General features: G+C 45.1%; 1 protein-coding gene across 4 annotated transcripts in view; it reads right to left on the bottom strand.

Moving 5' to 3' along the window:
• The window catches only part of PIR (pirin), a 100,999-nt gene that overhangs the window by 38,609 nt on the left and 38,622 nt on the right, over nucleotides 1-23,768 (bottom strand). For all 4 annotated transcript variants that reach the window (XM_065412386.1, XM_065412395.1, XM_065412403.1 and 1 more), the window contains exons 4-5: nucleotides 21,302-21,385; nucleotides 20,601-20,807 (exon numbers count right to left, since the gene is read on the bottom strand). In XM_065412386.1, coding sequence (XP_065268458.1) covers nucleotides 20,601-20,807; nucleotides 21,302-21,385 — 291 coding nt within the window. The remainder of the gene's footprint in view (nucleotides 1-20,600; nucleotides 20,808-21,301; nucleotides 21,386-23,768) is intronic.

Raw genomic sequence — 23,768 nt, 5'->3', positions numbered from 1 at the left:
ATAAAAGAATAAAAGTAGAATTCTGCCAAGCCTATCTATATTGCATGTTTGTAGCCCAAGCTGAAAAAAGAACAACAGTTTAAGAACCCCCCACATGAATCTTAACAGGGATTCTGTATTTAAAAATATTGGGGAGCTTGTGTGGTCCAATCCATCTGTGGTATCCTGGGGCTGGTAGATCAAGCTAATGCCTTTTGCTAGACAGAGGGTGAGGATGAAAGTTTCTGTCTCTTTTTGGTGTTGCATGGATAGATTTTGTTTGACTACCTAGTACAGAACCCCAAGTATTCAAAAAAAAATCAGTCAGACCCCCCCAAAATCATGAGACTGGCCTAAAAATCATGAGATTTAAAAACTAGTAAGATTTTTATTTTAAATTTCCCTTCTGGTTTCTAAGCCACAATTTTCAAGATTTTCTCTACAATGATGGAGGTGAGAAATTTCCTTTAAAAATAAATAAAAACTGATATTTTCATATAATAATCTGACTCCAGGAGCTAGGGCCTTGAGTGAATGACCAACTATCACAACACTCACAAATAAAATTAAAGGAGTTGACAAAACTGACTTCATGTGGGAGGGAGTTGGAGAAAGCAGTATTCTTCCCCTTAAAGGGCCTGCTTATTTTAAATGCATATAATCAGGACATGCTCATAGATTCTAAGTCAGAAGGGACCATTATGATCATGACCTCCTCTATAACACAGGCCATAGAACATCCCCAGAATAATTCCTAGAGCGTATCTTTTAGAAAACCATTCAATCTTGATTTTAAAATTCTCAGTGATGGAGAATCCACCACAACTCTTGGTAAATTGTTCCAATGGTTAATTACTCTCATCTTTAAAAATTCATGTCTTATTTCCAGACTGAATTTGTCTAGCTTCAACTTCCAGCCATTGGATCGTGTTATACCTTTCTCTGCTAGACTGAAGAGCTCATTATTAAATCTTGACACCTTCTAGAAAATGACCTATGAAAGAAGAGGAGATCAGGACTATTAATTCGGAGCCTTTCTCTCTTGTCCAATTTACAGAGTTCTGGGATAGAAACAAGAGCAATGGGCAAAAGGTGGAACTAAAACGTGCCCTCTCATAATGTCATGTATGCTTCAAAGGGATATAGAAATTGTCATATTGGATCAGACCAGTGGTTCATCTAGTTTAGTATCCATCTCAGACTTTAGTGACTTCAGTTATACTACTTCCCCCCGTTTTTGTAAACAGACAATTGCTTCATCTGGCAATGAAAACCATAAAACCCCAAGGGTATCTCATTATTTTGGCCATATTTGCAGTACTTCACACAGATTAAACATATTTACACAAATGGCAGAAGGAAAATACTCACCTATGTGAAAAGTGGAGGCCTCAGCAGTGAATACTGTTTCTGTCATATTACTTACAGTGAGGTCTTGATTATATATGCCATATGTACACCTACACCTTCCATCTTTATTTACTTATGCTCACTGTTTTTTCATGATTGCTTTTTGACAGAAATACACGACTAGTGGTTGAAGGAAATGCAATAAATATAATTCTTGGATTACAGCAAAGCATTTCATACTGTGGGCTTGCCTACATGGAGAGGTAAGGTGCTCTATGGAAGAGTGATTTCTAAAGCACACATGTTGCACATTAATTGGTCTGTGTAGACCTTGCCAGTGCGCACTAGTGGTTCCTAGTGTGCTTTAATGTACCTTTAGTGCTCACCAGCAGGGTCTACATGTACCAATTAATGAACAACACATTAGTGCATTTTAGAAATCACATCCCCATAGAGTTCATTACCTCACTCTGTAGACAAGCCCTGTGTCTTACAAAATCTTACTTACAAAATTAATGTGAATTGGCTAGGATAGGAACAGTCATGTGGCTTGAAAACCTGTCAACAGGAAAGAAAGGGTTATGATAAATGACAATGGTACAGAGTTATGGGGAGATAGCTAATAGGTGGTGCAGGGATCAGTGTTAAATCTGGTTTTATGTAAGTGTAAATTTATGATCTGGAAAAGTGAGGAAAGTGAGGAAATAGCATGTTTATGAAGTCTTCCGATGCTACTAACCTGTGAGGAGTTGCAAACAGCAGTCAGGACAGAAAAATCATACAAAGGGACTTAGATCAGAAGGATGGGAAGAATCCTTGGGAAAACAACATCTTGGAAAAATACAACCTAATATATATTGGGGAACCCTATATATAAATACAACCCTAATATATTGTGGGGAAAATAATCTGAAAAACTCACACACTATAAGAAGGAGAAATGTGGGACAAACGAGTACTAGTGAATGACAGATTAGACATTAGCAATGCAATATGGCATCAAAGGCAGCCAATGCAATTCTGGGTACAGAGATCACCTATTGAAGGTGATCGTCTCTCTCTGAACCCCTTATGCCACATTTACACCTGGAATATCATGCTCAGTTCTGGATCCCACATTATCATACAGATATTGACAAATATAAAGGTGTTCAGAGAACAAAAAATATCAACAGGGGAGGAGGGACCGAGCTTGAAGGAAAGATTAAGAGACCTAAGCATGTATAGCTTAGCTAAGCAATTGCTAAGGGGAGGGCGGAAGATAATGATGATCTACGAAGATTTGATTAATTTGATTAATTATTTCATTGTTACCAACTTTTGTGATATTTGGTGTTTTCCTTAGAGCCCCAGCTCCTGGACTCATGTGATTATGAGAATCTCAGCATTCCTTATAAATCAATCAATCAATCAACCAACCAAAGCATCTAGCTCCCATATGTGGAGACAAGCTTGAAAACGTAACCCAAGTACATTCTAAAGGCTCAGAAGCCAGAAGGCAAATAAAAAGAGCCCCAAATGTATTATTTAATTTAAATCTCATGATTTTTAAGGCCTACTCATGATTTCTGAATCTAAGGATTGGCAATATTTTTATTTAGTGTCTTAATGGGGTGCATGAACTAGGAGTAATGGGATGATATTATAAATAGGAAAAGTTGGCAAAATAATAGGAAATAATTCCTAACAGTGAGGTGTACTGAATAATCTTTTAAGGAAAGTGTGATGGGGTGGCTTGCCTTAAGGGCCATATTGCCTAGTGGTCTCCGCACTCCACCACCTGGCATGGCCCTTTAAGGGTTTGGAAGGGTTCATTAGATATAGCGAGAGATCAGAGGGTATGTCTACACTGCAATTAAAAACCCACGGCTGACCCATGCCAGCTGACTTGGGCTCTAGGATCCTGCGAGGTGGGAGGGTCCCAGAGCTCAAGTTATGGCCCAAGCCCAGACATCTACACTGCCATTAAACAGCCTCGCAGCCTAAGCCCTGTGAGCCCAAGTCAGCTGGCACAGGCCAGCCACGGGTTTTTAATTGCAGCATAGACATACCCTAAGGGTCCTGGGAATGATGCTTGGGGAAGGGATCCTGGCACTGTCCCTTTAAGGGCCCGAAGCCTTGGAGACAGGCAGGGCAAGGCTCCCCTCTCACCCAATCAACTGGGAAGGAGTTGGGAAAAAGGGACCACCAACATAAAGACAGCCTCTTCCCTCCCAGCAGACCGACACTGACAGGAGCAGGCTGGCCCTGCTGAACCCTCCAGATTGGAAGGCTAATGGAGAGGGTGTTCAGCTGGCAAAAGCCTTGCCGCTGTTTATTCCAAGGCAAGAGCCCTGAGAGACAAACCCCAGCCCAGAGAGAGGGCTGAGGGGGAATTCCTGTTTGAAAGAGGGAGATAGTGACCACTCTAAAGGCGAGAGACAGAGGGACTGCTCGCAATACAGCCCAGCTGCTGCACAGAAGGGCTAGAAGCAGACTTTGAGAAAAGACCTTCATAACTGGCTAGGGAGAAGCTGTGAGGAACCACAGATCTAAGCTGGGATAATAGAGTCCAGGGACCCTGGTGAAGACGTCAGCAAGCAGGTGGAAGGTAGGAGCAGCTCCAAGAAGTGATGGAGGGATTGAAGAAACACTCCTTATCTACTCAAAACAGAGTCCCTGGGCTGGAACCCAGAGGAGAAGGCAGGCCTGGGCTCCTCTGCTGTGCCCCTAGACCAAAAAGGGGGTACATAGGTGTGAGAGTAAGAGAGGCCAAGAATGACAAGTTCCAGATAGATGTCAGAAAATGGGCTTGAAGGACATCAGCTTTTGAGTTTCCTATTTTTGGACTTTTCTGTTTACCCCAGTAGGAGAATGGACTAAGTAGTGACCTGGCTGGAGGGCTAGGCCATGGAAAATGACAGATCGCTGTGGAACAAGAATGGCTAATGGAGACACTAAGCCGATAAAACCTCTGCAATACTGTGCCTGAACACATGGAGGTGCTCTGGAGGCGAGAGGCTTGTCTACAGGAGGTAGTACGTAGCACTTTTTAAACTAGCCTGGTCAAGACATTAGAAAACAGAATATAGAGAACGATCCTTTACTGGCAAGGAGAACTTCTGGAGCACTTAATAGTTTTTTCCGTCTCTGACATTCTGCAACAGGATGCTGGCCATGTAAACATAGGCACAGCCAGTGTAGCCCTTAAAGGCAAGGAATTCTGAGGATTTAGTTCTGGGTCACAACTGTTCGTGAAAGCAAGGCAGGAAATAAAAGGCATGAATTGTTCTTTAGTCACAGAGAGATCAGGGATGAGGAAAGAGCTGGTGTGAGACTCTTCAAAATGTCTGGCAGAAGAGCAATAGCCAAGGGTCTAGAGAGGAACATTACTGCAAGCCTGGTAGCTCATGCTAGATGCCCAAGTCCAAGCCTGCCTGACCCCCTGGGTCTGAGGTCAGCCACCTAGCCCAAGCCACCCCCCCAGGCAGCAACATCCATATTGCTTTTTTTATGTGCTAGCTTGAGAAGAACTAGCAAGAGTCTATCAGCCCACATTGGGAATTACACCTCCCAGCTGTAGTGTAGATATTCTCTGTTTGTACAGCACCTAGCACACCGGGGTCCTGGTCCATGACTAGGGCTCCTAGGTGCTATGGTAATACAAATAAATAATAATAAGTAACAAGTTTTAAACATACACAGATAAATAAAAGATTCTGCCTTGCACCTGAAGCTTCTGCCACGAGTATTTAATCTATCAGATCAGATACTGAACAACGCAAGCCTCGCTATCACTTTGTGCAAAACACAGCATAGCAGAGGTTTTCAATATAATTGTTATGAGGTGGAAGTTTAGTTAAGAGTCCATTATTTTATGGGGCATAAACAATAAATTATCGTAGAATCATAGTACTGGAAGGGACCTCGACAGGTCATCTAGTCCAGTCCCCTGCACTCATGGCAGGACTAAGTATTATCTAGATAATTCCTGACAGGTGTTTGTCTAACCTCCTCTTAAAAATCTCCAATGATGGAGATTCCACAACCTCGCTAGGCAATTTATTCCAGTGTTTACCTACCCTGACAGGAAGTTTTTCCTAATGTCCAACCTAAATCACCCTTGCTGCAATTCAAGGCTGTTGCTTCTTGTCCTATCCTCAGAGGTTAAGAAGAACAATTCTTCCTCCTCCTTGTAACAGCCTTTTATGTACTTGAAAACTGTTATCATGTCTCCTCTCAGTCTTCTCTTTTCCAGACTAAACAAACCCAATTTTTTCAGTCTTCCCTCATAGGTCATGTTTTCTAGACCTTTAATCATTTTTCTTGCTCTTCTCTGGACTTTCTCCAATTTGTCCACATCTTTTCTGATATGTGACGCCCAGAACTGGACACAATACTCCAGTTGAGGCCTAATCAGTGCGGAGTAGAGTGCAAGAATTACTTCTCGTGTCTTGCTTACAATACTCCTGCTAATACATCCCAGAATGATGTTTGCTTTTTTTGCAACAGTGTTACACCGTTGACTCATATTTAGCTTGTGATCAACTATGACTCCCAGATCCCTTTCCACAGTACTCCTTCCTAGACAGTCATTTCCCATTTTGTATGCGTGCAACTGATTGTTCCTTCCTAAGTGGAGTACTTTGCATTTGTTCTTATTGAATTTCATCCTGTTTACTTCAGACATTTCTCCTGTTTGTCCAGATCATTTTGAATGATAATCCTACCCTCCAAAGCACTTGCAACCCCTCCCAGTTTGGTATCATCTGCAAACTTTATAAGTGTACTCTCTATGCCATTATCTAAATCATTGATGAAGATATTGAACAGAACTGGACCCAGAACTGATCCCTGCGGGACCCCACTCGTTATGCCCTTCCAGCATGACTGTGAACCACTGATAACTACTCTCTGGGAATGGTTTTCCAACCAGTTTTGCACCCACCTTATAGTAGCTCCATCTAGGTTGCATTTCCCTAGTTTGTTTATGAGAAGGTCATGTGAGACAGTATCAAAAGCTTTACTACCGCTCTTCACCCCCCCGCCATCCACAAGGCTTGTTACCTGTCAAAGAAAGCTATCAGGTTGATTTGACACAGTTTGTTCTTGACAAATCCATGCTGACTGTTACTTACCACCTTATTATCTTCTAGGTGTTTGCAGATTGATTGCTTAATTATTTGCTCCATAATCTTTCTGGGTACAGAAGTTAAGCTGACTGGCCTGTAATTCCCCAGGTTGTCCTTATTTCCTTTTCTATAGATAGGCACTAAATTTTCCCTTTTCCAGTCTTCTGGAATCTCTCCCATCTTCCATGACTTTTCAAAGATAATCACTAATGTCTCAGATATCTCCTCAGTCAGCTCTTTGAGTATTCTAGGATGCATTGTATCAGGCCCTGGTGATTTGAAGACATCTAATTTGTCTAAGTATTTTTTAACTTGTTCTTTTCCTATTTTAGCCTCTGATCCTACCTCATTTTCACTTATCAAAGGGGTAGCCGTTTTAGTCTGGATCTGTAAAAACAGCAAAGAGTCCTGTGGCACCTTATAGACTAACAGACGTATTGGAGCATGAGCTTTCGTGGGTGAATACCCACTTCTTTTTATTTGCATCCGAAGAAGTGGGTATTCACCCACGAAAGCTCATGCTCCAATACGTCTGTTAGTCTATAAGGTGCCACAGGACTCTTTGTTGCTTTTACTCATTTTCACTGGCATTCACTATGTTAGACGTCCAATCACCACCAACCTTCTTGGTGAAAACCAAAACAAAGAAGTCATTAAGCACCTCTGCCATTTCCACATTTTCTGTTATTATTCGCCCCCCTGCCCATTGAGTAACTGGCCTGCCCTATCCTTGGTCTTCCTCTTGCTTCTAGTGTATTTGTAGAATGTTTTATTGTTACCCCTTATGTCTCTAGCTAGTGTGATCTCGTTTTGTGCCTTGGCCTTTCTAATTTTGTCCCAACATACTTGTGTTATTTGTGTATATTCATCCTTTGTAATCTGACCTAGTTTCCACTTTTTGTAGGATTCTTTTTTGATTTTTAGATCATTGAAGATCTCCTGGTTAAGACAGGGTGGTCTCTTGCCATACTGCCTATCTTTCCTATGCAGTAGGATAGTTTGGTCTTGTGCCCTTAATAATGTCTCTTTGAAAAACTCCCAACTGTCTTCAGTTGTTTTTCCCCTTAGACTTGCTTCCCATGGGATCTTACCTACCAACTCCCTGAGTTTGCTAAAGTCTGCCTTGAAATCCATTGGCTGTTCTCCCTCCTACCATTTGTTAGAATCATGAACTCTACCATTTCATGATCACTTTCACCCAAGCTGCCTTCCACTTTCAAATTCTTAACCAGTTCCTCCCTATTTGTCAAAATCAAATCTAGAACAGCCAATCCCCTAGTAGCTTCTCCACCTCCACCAAACACTAATTCTTAGTGCAGGTGACATGAACTCTACTTTTTGTTCTACAATTTTGCTCATTTGAACCTCGCCTTCAGAAAGAACGCCATATCCTAACATGAAGACATCACACAGTGTGCTATAGGCTATATGGTTACGGCTGTCCAACTTCCTGACAGATGAAAGGAGATGCTGTCTACACTACGGGATTAATCCAAATTTATAAATTCGAATTTTGGAAACAGATTGTATAAAGTCATATGTATGCGGCCACACTAAGCACATTAATTCGGCCGTGTGCATCCATGTACCAGGGCTAGCGTCGATTTCTGGAGCGTTGCACTGTGGGTAGCTATCCCATAGCTATCCCATAGTTCCTGCAGTCTCCTCCGCCCATTGGAATTCTGGGTTGAGATCCCAATGCCTGATGGGGCCAAAAACATTGTCGCGGGTGGTTCTGGGTACATCCTCCCCCTCTCCAGGGAAGCAACAGCAGACAACCATTTCACGCCTTTTTCCTGGGTGAACAGTGCAGACGCCATACCACAGCAAGCATGGAGCCTGCTCAGCTTAAGACAGCAGTCATGAACATTGTAAATACCTCGCGCATTCTCGTGCAGTTTATGCTGAACCAGAACCTGCAAAACCAGGCGGCGAGGAGTAGGCTACGGCAGCACGGCGGCGAGAGTGATGAGGACATGGACATGGAATTCTATCAAACCGCGGGCCCCGGTGCTTTGGAGATCATGTTGTTAATGGGGCAGGTTCTATCCGTGGAATGCCGATTCTGGGCCCGGGAAACAAGCACAGACTGGTGGGACCGCATAGTGTTGCAGGTGTGGGACGATTCCCAGTGGCTGCGAAACTTTCGCATGCGTAAGGGCACTTTCATGGAACTTTGTGACTTGCTTTCCCCTGCCCTGAAGCGCCAGAATACCAAGATGAGAGCAGCCCTCACAGTTGAGAAGCGAGTGGCGATAGCCCTGTGGAAGCTTGCAATGCCAGACAGCTACCCGTCAGTCGGGAATCAACTTGGAGTGGGCAAATCTACTATGGGGGCTGCTGTGATGCAAGTAGCCAAAGCAATCACTGAGCTGCTGCTACGAAAGGTAGTGACTCTGGGAAATGTGCAGGTCATAGTGGATGGCTTTGTTACTATGGGATTCCTAACTGTGGTGGGGCGATAGATGGAACCCATATCCCTATCTTGGCACCGGAGCACCAGGGTACCCAGTACATAAACCGCAACGGGTACTTTTCAATGGTGCTGCAAGCACTTGTGGATCACACAAGGGACCTTTCACCAACATCAACGTGGGCTGGTCGGGAAGGGTTCATGACGCTCGCGTCTTCAGGAACACTACTCTGTTTAAACGGCTGCAGCAAGGGACTTACTTCCCGGACCAGAAAATAACCGTTGGGGATGTTGAAATGCCAATAGTTATTCTTGGGGACCCAGCCTACCCCTTAATGCCATGGCTCATGAAGCCATACACAGGCAGCCTGGACAGGAGTCAGGAGCTGTTCAACTACAGGCTGAGCAAGTGCAGAATGGTGGTAGAATGTGCATTTGGCCGTTTAAAAGGTCGCTGGCGCTCGTTACTGACTCGGTCAGACCTCAGCCAAACCAATATCCCCATTGTTATTGCTGCTTGCTGTGTGCTCCACAATCTCTGTGAGAGTAAGGGGGAGACCTTTATGGCGGGGTGGGAGGCTGAGGCAAATCGCCTGGCTGCTGATTATGCGCAGCCAGACACCCGGGCGATTAGAAGATCACACCAGGAAGCGCTGCGCATCAGAGAAGCTTTGAAAACCAGTTTCATGACTGGCCAGGCTACCGTGTGAAAGTTCTGTTTGTTGAAAACCCGCCCCCTTGATTGACTCATTCCCTGTAAGCAAACCACCCTCCCCCCTTAAATCACAGCTTGCTTTTAAAGGAAATAAAGTCACTATCGTTTAAAAATCATGTATTCTTTATTAATTGATTATAAACATAGGGAGAGACCCGACAAGGTAACCCGGATGAGGTTTGGGAGGAGGATAGGAGGGAAGTAAAAGGCCACTGAAAAAATTCAATATAATGACAGCCTTTTGGTTGGGCTGTCCACTGGGGTGGAGTGGGAGGGTGCACGGAGCCTCCCCACCCCGCGTTCTTACACGTTTGGGTGAGGAGGCTATGGAACATGGTGAGGGGGGAGGGAGGTTATACAGCGGCTGCAGCGGCACTCTGTTATCCTGCTGCCGTTCCTGAAGCTCCACCAGACGCCGGAGCATGTCCGTTTGATCACGCAGCAGCCCCAGCGTTGCAGCCTGCCACCTCTCATCTCGAGCGTCCCTCCTGACCTCACGTTCACTGGCATCTTTCCTGTACTTAGATACCGTGTCCTTCCACTCATTCAAATGAGCTCTTTCATTGCAGGTGCATTCCATTATTTCCGAGAACATGTCGTCTCGCGTCCTTTTTCTCCGCCGCCTTATCTGAGATAGCCTTCGGGACGGAGGAGGGAGGCTTGAAAAATTTGCAGCTGCTGGAGGGATGGAAAAAGGGAGAGAAGTTTTTAAAAAGATACATTTTACAGAACAATGCTTATACTCTTTCACGGTGAAAAACAGTATTCACATTACATAGCACATGTGATTTCAGTACAAGGTCGCATTTTCCATCTTAATATTGAGTGCCTGTGGCTTTGGTGTTAGAGATCACAGACGCAGGTCCGGGCAACAGAATTCGGCTTGCATGCGGCCATGGTAAGCCATTGTCTTTCGGCTTCTGCGCCCTCCTTTCCCACATACCAAGCAAAGCTCGTTGACTGCTGCGGTTTTCCTGTTAACGTTCAGCAGCAGAAAACAAACTAAACCCCCCCACATCCAATTCTCTGGGATGATCGCTTTATCCCTCCCCCCACTGCGTGGCTGGTATCAGGGAAGATCCCTGCTAGCCAAAGGCGAAAAGCTCAGCGCCAATTCCCCCACCCCCCCCCGCGCTTGGCTAACTGCAGGGAAGGATTTCTTTTCAGCCACAGGCAAACAGCCCAGTAGGAACGGCCACCTCTGTCCCCTTAATTAAATTCCCGTATTTCAACCAGGTTACCATGAGCGATATCACTCTCCTGAGGATTACACAGCGAGATAAAGAACGGATGTTGCTTGAATGCCAGCAAACACCGGGACCATACGCTGCCAGGCTTTGTCATGCAATGATACCAGATTACTTGCTACTAGCATGGTCAAGTGTCCTACCATGGAGGATGGAATAAGGCTGCACTGCCCAGAAACCCTCTGCAAAGGCTTTTGGCGTACCTCCAGGAGAGCTTCATGGAGATGTCCCTGGAGGATTTCCGCTCCATCCCCAGACACGTTAACAGACTTTTCCAGTAGCTGTACTGGCCGCGAATGCATCCCAAGTCCTCAGGGCAAATTAATCATTAAAAAACGCTTGCTTTTAAACCATGTTTTATATTTTAAAAGGTAAACTCACCTGAGGTCCCTTCCATGGGGTCATGGTCTTGGGTACTGGCTTGGGAGGCTTGGGAGGGTACTTCAGTCAGGCTGAGAAAAAGATCCTGGCTGTTGGGGAGAACGGAGTGCTGTGTGCTCTCCGCAAGCTCCTCCTCCTCCTCTTCCCCGTCCGCAGAATCCTCAGGTGTGGCTGATGAGATTACCCCCGCCTCGGAATCCACAGTCAGAGGTGGGGTAGTGGTGGCGGCCCCCCCTAGAATTGCATGCAGCTCAGTGTAGAAGCGGCATGTCTGCGGCTCTGACCCGGAGCAACCGTTTGCCTCCTTTGTTTTCTGATAGGCTTGTCTGAGCTCCTGGACTTTCACGCGGCACTGCTCTGAGTCCCTATTGCGGCCTCTCTCCATCATGCCCTTGGAGATTTTTTCAAAAGTTTTGGCATTTCGTCTTTTCGAACAAAGTTCTGCTAGCACTGAATCCTCTCCCCATATAGCTATCAGATCCAGTACCTCCCGTACGGTCCATGCTGGTGCTCTTTTTCCATTATCGGCCTGCATGGTTATCTGTGCTGATGAGCTCTCTGTGGTCACCTATGCTCTCCTGTGCTGGCTAAACAGGAAATGAAATTCAAATGTTCGCGGAGTTTTTCCTGTCTACCTGGCCTGTGCATCCGAGTTCAGATTGCTGTCCAGAGCGGTCACAATGGTGCACTGTGGGATAGCTCCCGGAGGCCAATACCATCGAATTGCGGCCACACTAACCCTAATTCGAAATGACAATATCGATTTTGGCGCTACTCCGCTCGTCGGGGAGGAGTACAGAAATCAATTTTAAGAGCCCTTTATTTCGAAATAAATTGCTTCGTTGTGTGGACGGGTGCAGGGTTAATTCGATTTAACGCTGCTAAATTCGAATTAAACTCATAGTGTAGACCAGGCCTAAGTCAGTCCATCAGGGTGCTTAGCAATGGTATGGGAAAAGAGCCTGCTGCGCGCACGACAAACCTTCGCACAGTGGCTACAGTTCCACTTGCTGGATGAAAGTTGAAGCTTCCTGGCTCACCTGCGAGCCTCAGCCTGGTCTGTCTGATGTCTCTCTGCAGTGACTGTACCAGTCTTAGCCCAGCTTCTCCAAACTGAACAATTTTGGGAAGGATTTTCCCCCATTGTTAGTGGGAATGCTGAATTCCTTGAGGCCTTGCTTCACCTTATTGATATATTGGAGCTTTGGCCTTGCTCTGCGTCGCGGGCAGTTCTTAAGTTGACTGTACAGCACAGCCTTCGGCAGACAATCTTAAGGCCTGTGCTCCACATGCCCCAACCAGCGGAGCCTGTGAATGTCCAGAGTAGTTTGCATAGACTGTAGGCCGGCTGTCTCAAGGATCTCATTATTGGTGATCCGTTTGTCCCAAATAACTCCAAGGATTTTTCTAAGATAGCGGAGGTGGAAACCGTTGAATCTCCGTGCCTGCTTGGAGTACGTTACCCAGCTTTCACAAACGTAAAGGAGGGTACTCAGGACACAAGCCTGATAAACAGCCACCTTTGTGTTCAGGTTTAGCAACTTGTTGCTCCAAATACATGAGGTAAGTTTGCCAAAGGTAATAGAAGCTTTGCTGATTCTAGCATCAAGTTCCCTATCAAGGTTAAGTGAGCTGGTAAGAATTGAGCAGAGATAGCAGAAGTGATCCACGTTGTCCAGAGCTTCATTAGGTGACTGCCTACAACATGCATGTATTAATATATACATAAGCTCAGAAGAAAACAACATACTTAGTTGTCTATGGGCATTTTAGCTCATTTCAAATAGGGTATAGTGGAGACTGTCCCTTTGTTTCTATTTGCTGTGTACAAAGGAATTGTCATACTGGATCAGACCCGAAATCTACCTAGTCCAGTACCCTGTCTCCAGCAATGGCCAGCACTAGGCACTTCATAGGATAGTGTAAGAACCCCACATCAGAAAGATGTTGGATAATTGGCCTCCCACGTTAAGTTTTATCCTGATCTCTAATAGTTAGTGACTGGCTTCAGCCCCGTAGCATGAGCCCTGCAAGCAACAAAATATCCTTTCCAAAATTTTTGTTAGCAATAAACATAACTCTGGATATTCTTGTTATCGCTATACAATTTCCAGTCCCGCTTTGAATCTTGTTATTTCTTGGCATCAACAACTTCCTGTGGCAATGAGTTCCACAACCTAATTACACATTGCATAAAAAGTATTTCCTTTTGTCAGTTTGGAATTTACCACCTTCCAGTTTCATTGAATTTCCCCTTGTTCTTGTGTTCTGACAGGGAGAACAGAAGCATCTGATCTTCCTTTTCTACATCATTCTATTTTGAAAAAAAGGAATTTCCCCACTTTAACAGTTTCATATCTGCATAGCATGGAAGTCTTACAGAACAGATTTCATTCTTATGGTCTACGTGTAAGAAGAGAGAGTTAGGCAGACACCCAAAATGAGTTGTGCATAGTTTCCATTAGATTGTGCCCCCTACACAACAGATGCTACCTCTCCAGAGTGAGAAGAGACTATCTGTAGCTATACCTGAACAGATACTGTTATTACAAGGTACACGCCATTGTAGGTGGGGTTTTTTTTTTGGTGGAATTTGCTTTTTAATGTGATAGATTTCAGGTTCTCAGACTGATTTCCTAAATGCAGATCATCCAGGGACACTTCCAGCTGCTGGACTTGCTCCTGCATCAAAATACAGAGTTTTTGGCAGGCAAAAGTTGACACTCTGTCCAACATTCTGAGTGTAGCAATAGACCCAGTGCCTGCAATTTATCGTCTTAGTCACCATTCTTCTATTCCCATGACTATTTATGAGATGATTTTTAAGCATAGCACTGAATTTTGGCTAGAAGACAGTTGGCTATTTGGAAGTCTGAGACAGTCCAGTTGATTTTTCACTCTTAAGGGACTTGATGTTGTCGAAAGGTTTATTACTCCTTCAGATATTGTCAATATAGATCCCTCACACTTAGGAGTACTAATGCGCTCAGCTCTGAAATTCAGAAACTTCTGCAAGGCAGTGGCTGCACACATGCCCCCATGCAGGACTCACTGTTTGGTGCAAGGTAATACCATGCAAAGAGCAACAGCCCCAACCCCACCACAGTTTGTTTTGGCCATAGCAACTGAAGGAATCAAAATCGTCAGGGCTTCTCTTCCTTCTCCCTTGTAGCTGACTCTTCTCCCATCTTAACCATGAATTTAGACTGAGAACTTTTAATTGGTGTGTTTTGTAAAAACTAAATAATATAGCAGTTTTCTAGTGTATTTGTTTAGTAACCATCTTATTGTGCAATCAGGTCAATCCAGTCCATTCTACACCCTTTGTTTTAGTTGACAGGCTATTATTCCATGAGAGCAGACCTCAAGTATGTGGGTTCTAAACACTATGGCTGGAAACAGCAGAAGATGTTTTATAGAGGAGTATATGTGCATGGCCTGTATTGCCTGGGGGGATGACCATGCTCTGAAAGCCTGCTCCATCTGACCAGGTAGTCCCTTTTAGCCTCTCTATAGATAAAAGAGGCTCCACCAACTACCTAGCAGTGGCAAAAGCACACCTCAGACATTCAAGTGTCTATGTGTCCTCTACCCAGCTGAGCAGCTTCTAAAGGCACAATCTCCACAAGAAATCCAGTCAGAGCTCTTCATGTGCACTATGTCAAAGCGTGAGTAAGAGAATACGTGGTCTTTCTTTATAGCACAAGATAAATTCTTCCATTTGGAAGAAAACCAGCATCATTTCTGTACTGCATCTCTGACACAATATTATGCACAACATTTGTAGACCAGTTCCATCTTCTGTTGCTCTGGTGGTGAGGTCCTACTGTAAATTCATATTTCTGTAGCACCAGATACAAATGTGGAGCACCAGATGGTGTGTTTATTCTCACTAATATCCATTATATTGATAATGATGCTGTAGTGAGTCAAATATTTTTATTTTGGTGTAAAAGAGTATATTTGATCCCATCCTAGTAGGTGAGAATGTAATTCTCGGGTAACTATGGGCTGGCCTTCACTACGGGGAGATCGACACTGCTGCAATCGATGCAGCAGAGATCAATATAGCGGGTCTAGTGAAGACCTGCTAAATCGATGGCAGAGCGCTCTCCGGTCGACCCCAGGACTCCTGCTCCCCAAGAAGACTAAGGGAAATCAACCAGAGAGTGTCTCCCATTGATGCAACACAGTGAAGACACCGGGGTAGGTCAACCTAAGTGACGTCAACTGAATAACATAGCTGGAGTAGCGTAACTTAGGTCGACTTAGCCCCATAGTGAAGACAAGCCCTATGTCAAGGACTTGCACCCTGAATAAGCAAGAGCACAGGCAAGATCAACATTACTAAGATTTTGGACAACTGAGCTGTGTGCATTCTGCAGCACTATTTGTATTGCAATTTTGAGTTACAAATGAAGTTGCATCAGTTCACGCTTGTAGTTGTGTGATCTAAGCTCCTAGGGAACAGTTTGACTTGGAAGTATGGATATTCTTTGGGAGAGTATCTACTTCTTGAAATAAAGGGGCCTGTGAAATAAATAAAATACCAGCTTGTAGAAAATATAGTAGAAGATGTTCACAATGACTGCCTTTTGGGGACCCATAGTAGCATGCTTGGTGCAGGTACTCCGTTTCTGTTAAGACTGCTCTGCAAAGCCACTCCCCAAAAGCCTATTTCCTTGCTCATTGATGTCCACTGAGAGAAGGCAACAGAAATTCCATACTTTATGGTACCATGAACATTCTCTATGTCTCAAGAGCAGCCTTAACAGAAACGGAGTACCTGCACCAAGTTATATTTGTGTAACAGAAAAGTTAACTCATTCCTGCTCAATGTTCCACATAGGCATTGTGCCTATCACGAAAACAAACAAAAATGATGACAAGAAAAAATGCAACAAGATGATTATGCCTTGCCAAGCATTCCTGAAACTGTTTACTTTTTCCCCATTGTGACATTCTATTCCTTGGGGGAGCGTCCTGTAACCCCCATATTCCTCATTTTTATATAAGCGTGATTTTACATATAAAGCATGCCTTGTAAGGTATCAGGGGAAAGGTTACGATCTGCTGAAAGTCATTTCTCTATACATATATGTATATCATTAATGCATATGAAGTCATGAGAATTGTATTATATGGTTGTCACTAAAACATGCTGTAAATTGGGGAATCAGCCAGACATTAGCTCTCCAGAGGCAACAGCAAAGAAAGTAACCAACACCGGGGCAGGGCATCAAACAAACCATCAACAACCATTGTGCAGCAAGGGAGTTACAATTCAATGACTCACCAGCACAAGGCCACACCAAGGGAATTGCTCAACCTTGCCTGGAGGCTCAGCGATACCCCCCAGACATGCCTGGATTTGTGAGCCCCAAGCACATGTGACTAAGAGTAAAACACAGAACACTGTGGCCACATGCTGGGCCTTTCTCCTTCCCCCACCTATGCTGCAAGCAACAAAGACACTCAGAAGAAGACTGAAGACTCCAACAGAGGAGACTGGCCCAGGTTTAAGGGACAAACCTATATATTAAGGACTGCAATATCCAGTGGGGTGAGAAAAACTGCTTAATCTAGATCGGGGTGGGCAAACTATGGCCCGGGGGGCGCATCTGGCTCTCCAGACGTTTTAATCTGGCTCTCAAGCTCCTGCTGGAGAGCGGGGTCTGAGGCTTGCTCTGCTCCAGCCAGGGAGCGGGGTCAGGGGCTTGCCATGTTCTGCTCGGCTCCCAGAAGCAGTGGCATGTCCCCACTCCGGCTCCTGTGCATAGGAGCAGCCAGGGGGCTCTGCATGCTGCCCCCATCCCCGCAGCTCCCATTGGCTGGGAACCACGGCCAATGGGAGCTGCAGGGGCGGTGCCTGCAGACAGGGCAGCACACAGAGCTGCCTGGCCATGCCTCCACGTAGGAGCCGGAGCGGGAACATGCCGCTGCTTCTGGGAGCTGCTTGAGATAAGCGCTGCCCAGAGCCTGCACCCCGACCCCTTCCTGCACCCCAACCTCCTGCTCCAGCCCTGATCCCCCTCCCGCCCTCCGAACCCCTCGGTCCCATCCTGGAGCACCCTCCTGCACCCCCAACCCCTCATTCCCAGCCCCACCCCGAAGCCCTCACCCCAACTCCCTGCCCCAGCCAGGAAACCCCTCACTCATTCTGGTTTAATGTATATTCCTGGAGTACAGTGCTGGGAGCTGGGGGGAGGGGGAGGATTGGGATGGTGCCTTTCTCTGGGTGATTCATGAGTGGCTCTGGGAGCATTTATGCAATCTACTAGATGTTGGGCTCCACATGCGGTTGTGCTGAGTGATAACAGCACCTGGAGGGGTTTGCTGTTGGTCACTAGCAAGGCATTGTGAGAGATGGCCCAGGCTGGAGAGAGTTCAGGGGGCACATCGGTCCCATGCTGCACACCGGGGATCCCATCAGACCTATCTCTTCATTTAAATGTCTGCAGCTACAGATGGAACGAGTTACTTCACACTTCCTTAGTTATGAAATGACCAGCCATACCCACTGCTAATAGGGGACTAGGTATCATTCTTTTAAGAGATGCAAGTATGGACTTCCTAGAAGAGTTGTCCAAGACAAACTATTCCTGTTGTGCGTGTGGACTGTTCTCTTCCAACCCACCTCCCAATATAAAATGATGTAGTGCCAAAGCATACTAGATGATTTACAGTCAAGTAGGGTAAGACAACAAGTTTTCTGGACCCAAAAGGTTACAATCTAAGGGCCAAATTCCACCCTGCTTATACCACCCATGCAGCCTCATTGAATTAAGGGTTGGATAATTAGGCAGGGGCATTCCTGTAGGGCCCTGACAGCAAGGACAACAAGATCAAACTTGATGCAGTAGAAAGGAGGGAGGTGGTGCAAGGATTCAAACAGGACTGATGTGATCACTCCAGCTCGTGTGATCACTTGGCAGTCCCATGTGAGGCCCAGATTTCAATGGGCATCAAGCTTGAACTGCCCCTAATTGCGGATAGAAAATATACAAGCGCTTCTGAAAAAGACAACTGTCTGCTGCCCTGCTTCTACAAGGTAACGGTCAGTTTAATGAGAGCAGTGGAATGTAGAGGCAAAATGGAGTGGTCAGGTTTCACCTTGGAAAGGGAGGGGATGGGCTCACTAGCGCTATGTGTGGGCACTTGGCCCCAACCTAGCCAGCTGTGTAGTTTGTTTTTTCTTTGTAACCTTGTCTGATTAAAAGATCACATTGATTCAGTGCAAAGACAAAAGCTCAGTCTTCCTTTACAAGGCACATTCCAGTAGATTACAAAGGCATGTCTCCTCTTAATAACATTATATATATGAGGACATTGGCTCGATTTTTTTCATATGCTGCTAGATTTATTTGCAATTTAACTAGCTTATAAAATACCTAATAAAAAGACTGATTCAAATACCAAGATTATGAACCTTCATCGTTTGCCATGAAAATAACCAAGATTTAATTATATTAATTTTCCTGGTTTTAGTAAATATGAGTTGAAAGCAGAACTTGAAATGTGAAACAATAATATTTCATTGGTTACTTGAATTCCATTCCACAACAAGTCTACTTGCAGCTGAAAGAAAAGCAGAGGGAATAGACACTTCATAATCACATAGACTTAACAAATAAGTTGAGTTTGATATTTCAAATTGCCCTAATAATATCTAGAAATTGCTCTGGTACCAGTTCTTATCTGGTCACTGCTTGCAAAAACTTGCTTTTTCCAGTACAAATCTAAGTGTTATATAGGTTTCCTTCTGCTGCATGTAATTTCCATTACTAGGAATTACAAATACACAATAAGATCTGTCAAAAGGAAGGTACAGTTCTAAAGTCCCCAAATTCTACTTTAACTGAACATTAACATGAAGCTTTACTTCATGCACAATATCCATTGTTGTGAAGTGTCAGCAGGGAAAATGTTATGAATAGTTTAGGGCTTGATTCTCCACTGCTTGCCCCTTGTGCAGAATGGCTGTAAAATGTTAGCATTTTGATTCAGAAATAGGGTGACAGATGTCCCGATTTTATAGGGACAGTCCTGATTTTTGGGTCTTTTTCTTATATAGGATCCTATTACCTCCCACCCCCTGTCCCAATTTTTCACACTTGCTGTCTGGTCACCCTATTCAGAAATGTTACATGACTATACAAAGGGCAAGGCAGTGGGTAGTCAGGCCCTAGGCAATATATATTCAGCCAACATTCAGTTAGTCAGCCAAAATTATAAAAAGAAGGTTGAAATACAGCTGGACTCTAGTGAGTACATAGACTATGGGAACTGGTTTTGCCTTTTGCAAAGGTGAGAGTAGAGACGGCTTGAAGCGTTACGATTTCCAAAGAGACAGTGTCTGTTTGGGTGCTGGAAATGTGGGGCAGTGTGCTCAAAAGAGCCATTTGCTATGAGCTCCTCACAGTGCAGCCACTCAGGCACTCTGGGTGGTTCGGGTCATGGCCCCAAGCAGACATGCTCATTCTGGGCCTGATTCCCCAATGCCTGGTGTAATCATTTGCATCTGTGCTAGTGGGTGTGAAATGCATCAGATCAGAATAGCAGCATTTCACACCCACTTTGCACAGATGTCAGTGAGTACACAAAGTGTAAGGCAGTACAGAACCAGGCCCTCAGGGTCCGCTACTGTTGCCGGCACCACTAGCTAGCCTGCTCACCACACCACATGTTCATTCCAACAGAAGGCGTTTGCCCCCAACATGGTTGAACACGGGATTAGAAAAGTGAGATCCCTGTGCCCTCCTCACACACTACTGCACCTGAACAGTTAAGCACCTGCCTTTCCCAACCTGCTTTGATTCCAACAAGAGCAAATCTTGCTCACAGGATAGGCTGCTTCAGATGAACTGCCAACCTGTTGCAGAGACATTATTTAGATATTCATATATTTTTAAGGGCCTGAAGTTGCAACCCTTATATTGAATAGCCCTACTCATGCAAGTGGTCCCACTGAATTAAAAGGGACTAAGCATGTGAGTAAGGGCTGCGACAACATTTCTTTTCTTAGGGCCTGTTAACTGACAGTTAACTGTATCCCTCCAAAAGGCCAAGGAACATTATGTCTAGCACATGCACACAGACTTTGCTCTTTTTGAGTGGAGAATGGTGTTATATGCATGATTTACAGTACATTACATAAGGGAATAACTTGTAATGCAGCATTTTCTTACAAGAAACAAAAAAGACAAGATGGAACAATTACCATATAACTGCAACCTTCAAAGAATGTTTATAAAACTCAGAGGATCTCTCCTTTCACAACAAAAGTGAGCTGACAAAACATTTGATGTTTAAACTTGTCAGCAAATATATGATAAATAGTTAAAGCTTCAAATGTACATATTACTTGTACATAGGCACCAGTTGTACCAATGATCACAGTTTACCTTTACACCCAGTGCCTCTCCGGAAATGACAGACACAGTCACACCATTCTTGGAGGGTTTGGGGACGTCTTTGTTTTTCAGTTCTTGGTATTGGGGTTCCACCATTTTCTCTGAACTTTTCAAATTGACCCAGAGTTGCAGAGCATGTGCTGGTTCCTCTGAGCAGAGCATCTCTGCATGAAGAATACCCCGCCCAGCTGTCATCCACTAGAAAGATGGTATAGAAGGAACAGAATACACAACATAGACATTAAATTTTAGAAAATGTAGAAAAGAAAACACACTTGAATTTCATTACATGGGACAAGTTAATATGACTAAAGCTTTTGTCTGGTTAGAAGACTGATTAGATAAACAATAACCTTTCCTAACATTTAGTTTATCTATTGATTTCAAATGTTGAAGTGCAGCATTGAAACAATATAATTTATTTGTTAATCTATTTTACCAGAGATTTTAAAAAGCTAAAATATGAAGTTTCCCACAGTAATATGGTGTAGTGGGAATTTATCTAAGCATATGACAACAGAGTGCAATATAGTGGCTGAGTTTAAAAGCATCCAGTTACAACTTCTCTTATAACAGAAAGAGGAGTAGTGTTCCTCAACTGCAGGCTCTTCACAAATTCAAACGAAAAGGCAGAAGTAGTTACTGTTTAGGATTAAGATATCAATGATTCCTTTCTGCCCACTTTCCCATACCTGTAAATCTCCTGGGTTCAATATACCAGCATGTCCACAAAAATCTTCATGGGCTATAGAGCCACCATCTAACAGGTAAGTTACCTTGGAAGAATGAGAGACAGATGAAATTGTTATGCAAAAGCTCCCTTTTGTTTGTTTTGTTTTTAACAGATAGAGAGCACAACAGAATCAGTCTATTCCACTGTAGCAGAAACCAGAAAGTTCTAGTAGCCCAATATTGACCCACATGGCCACACAAACTTTGATGTCAAAATTACCCATGTTGAAAAGGATTACGGTTTTAGGATCAGCACTGCACCTTTTTGTTCTCAGCCTCTCACTCATTCCTCTTCTTCTTCCATTTCTCTTTATGGACCTCTCCCACCATCATGGTTTCCTTTTCTCCCTTTTGTTTTTCTTTCAGCATTCCTCTTTTTGGTCTCAATTCCAACACAAAGGGAAACTGCAGAAGAAACTAATCAAGGCTCTGTCTTCTGCATAGCAGTGTTTTTGCTGTGATGGCAATAAGGAAAAAGTAAAACCAACTAAGATTATCATCACTGCAGAAGGCACTAGGGACAGTGCCAAAGTGCAAGCCTTGGTCAGTTTCATCTGCAAAGACAGGCATATCAGGGTGTATGGTCCCGCTATTGTGAGGAACTTTTCTGGCTTATACACTACCCTAGTGAAATAGGCTAGCAAAAGAATCTGAGTCCTCACTCCCACTTCCTTTACCCAGAGGCCTGCCTAACCTTGAGGGCTCTCATTCCACTCTCGGGAGTGGCAGAGTCCTCGTAACCCTGATAAGGTTGAGCCCAGGATTCCTAAAGGGCTCGACCCCCAACCTTGTCGTGGCCACTTAGGCCAGGGGCTAGGGCAGGGGTCAGCAACCTTTCAGAAGTGGTGTGCCGAGTCTTCATTTATTCACTCTAATTTAAGGTATTGCGTGCCGGTAAAATATTTTAACGTTTTTAGAAGGTCTCTTTCTCTAAGTCTATATTATATAACTAAACTATTGTTGTATGTAAAGTAAACAAGCTTTTTAAAATGTTTAAGAACCTTCATTTAAAATTAAATTAAAATGCAGATCTTATCAGTTTAGTTCAGTGGTTCTTAACCTGGGGTGCACGCACCCCCTGGGGGTGCAAGATGCCCTTTCTGGGGGTGCGAGACATGCAAGATTTTTTTTTAGAAGGTAAATCATCGAAAACGCAAATTAAGCACAGGCACGTAAGTACAACTACTTTGTTTCATCAAACCTATGTATTTATTAATATTATACATATTTTAACGATTACTGTAATATACAAACAAAGTTTTTAAGTTTTCAAGTTTTTAAGCTAATTGTAATGTAATTTTTTATAAGGACTCCAGAGTACTGGGACCAGGCCAGGAGCAGACCCCTGGGCTGGCTGCCGGTACCCCAGGCTGGCAGGAGGGCTGATCAGGGCAGGAGGCCTGGACCCCGGCTGGCAAGGGGCCGGCGGCTGGAACTCCAGACTGTCAGCAGGCTGAGCGGGACCGGCGGACAGAACCCCAGACCGGCAGTGGGCTGAGCTGCTCAGCCCGCTGCTGGTCTGGGGTTCCGTCCACTGGCTCCTGCCAGCCAGGGTCCTGGCCGCCGGCCCCACTCAGCCTGCTGCCGGACGGGGGTTCCGTTCACCCAGGCCGGCAGCGGGCTGAGCGGGCCCGGGAGCCAGGATCTCGTCTGGCCAGGGGCCGGCAGATGGAACCCCAGACCAGCAGCGGGCTGAGCGGCTCAGCCGACTGCCGGTCTGGGGTTTCGTCTGCCGGCTCCTGCCAGCCAGGGTCCCGGCCGCCGGCCCCGCTCAGCCGCTGCCCGGGGTTCCGTTCACCCAGGCCGGCAGCGGGCTGAGCAGGGCCAGAGGCCGGGACCCCGGCTGGCAGCAGTGTGCCAGTAAAAATCAGCTCGCGTGCCAACCCCTGGGCTAGGGTGTCCCCACTCTGGGGTGCTCTCTGCACTGGATGCTTCCCTGACCCACTGATCATTACATACAGTTCAAAGCAAATACAATTTATTAAACAGCAATCAATTTTAAAAAAAATAAGGAAAAAATGGGAAAGATTAAAAGAAAACATGTCACCCCGCTCTGTGGCACGGGGACATCACAACCAGCGTCTCTGGAATGTAGGGGAAGTTCACAGTCTGCTCCTCACACATCCCAGGGCTCCTTTCAGGCCCTGGCTGTGCTGCAGTGATGCCGCGAGTCGGACACTTGCTCTGGCTGTGGCCACATGCCTTCAGGCTCTAGGTGGCAGGACCCTTCTTCCCAGTATCAGCTCCCCTGTCGGGGTTATGATCCCCCCGCCCCCAAGTCTGGCCTGAAAGGCATCTTGGCTGGGGGCATCTCCTTGTGCTGGGCCCACTGCCCAGAGTCCTCCCTCGCTCTCCCCAGCTGCTCATCACACCCAGCTCTGGACTGCTCCAGCTCCACTCCGCCTCAGCGCTGCTGCTGCTCTGCCT

Source organism: Emys orbicularis, chromosome 1 (genome assembly GCF_028017835.1).
Source record: "Emys orbicularis isolate rEmyOrb1 chromosome 1, rEmyOrb1.hap1, whole genome shotgun sequence".
Taxonomy (NCBI): domain Eukaryota; kingdom Metazoa; phylum Chordata; order Testudines; family Emydidae; genus Emys; species Emys orbicularis.
The sequence above is the reverse complement of the archived record's forward strand: the minus strand, read 5'-3'. Positions and strand labels throughout refer to the sequence as shown.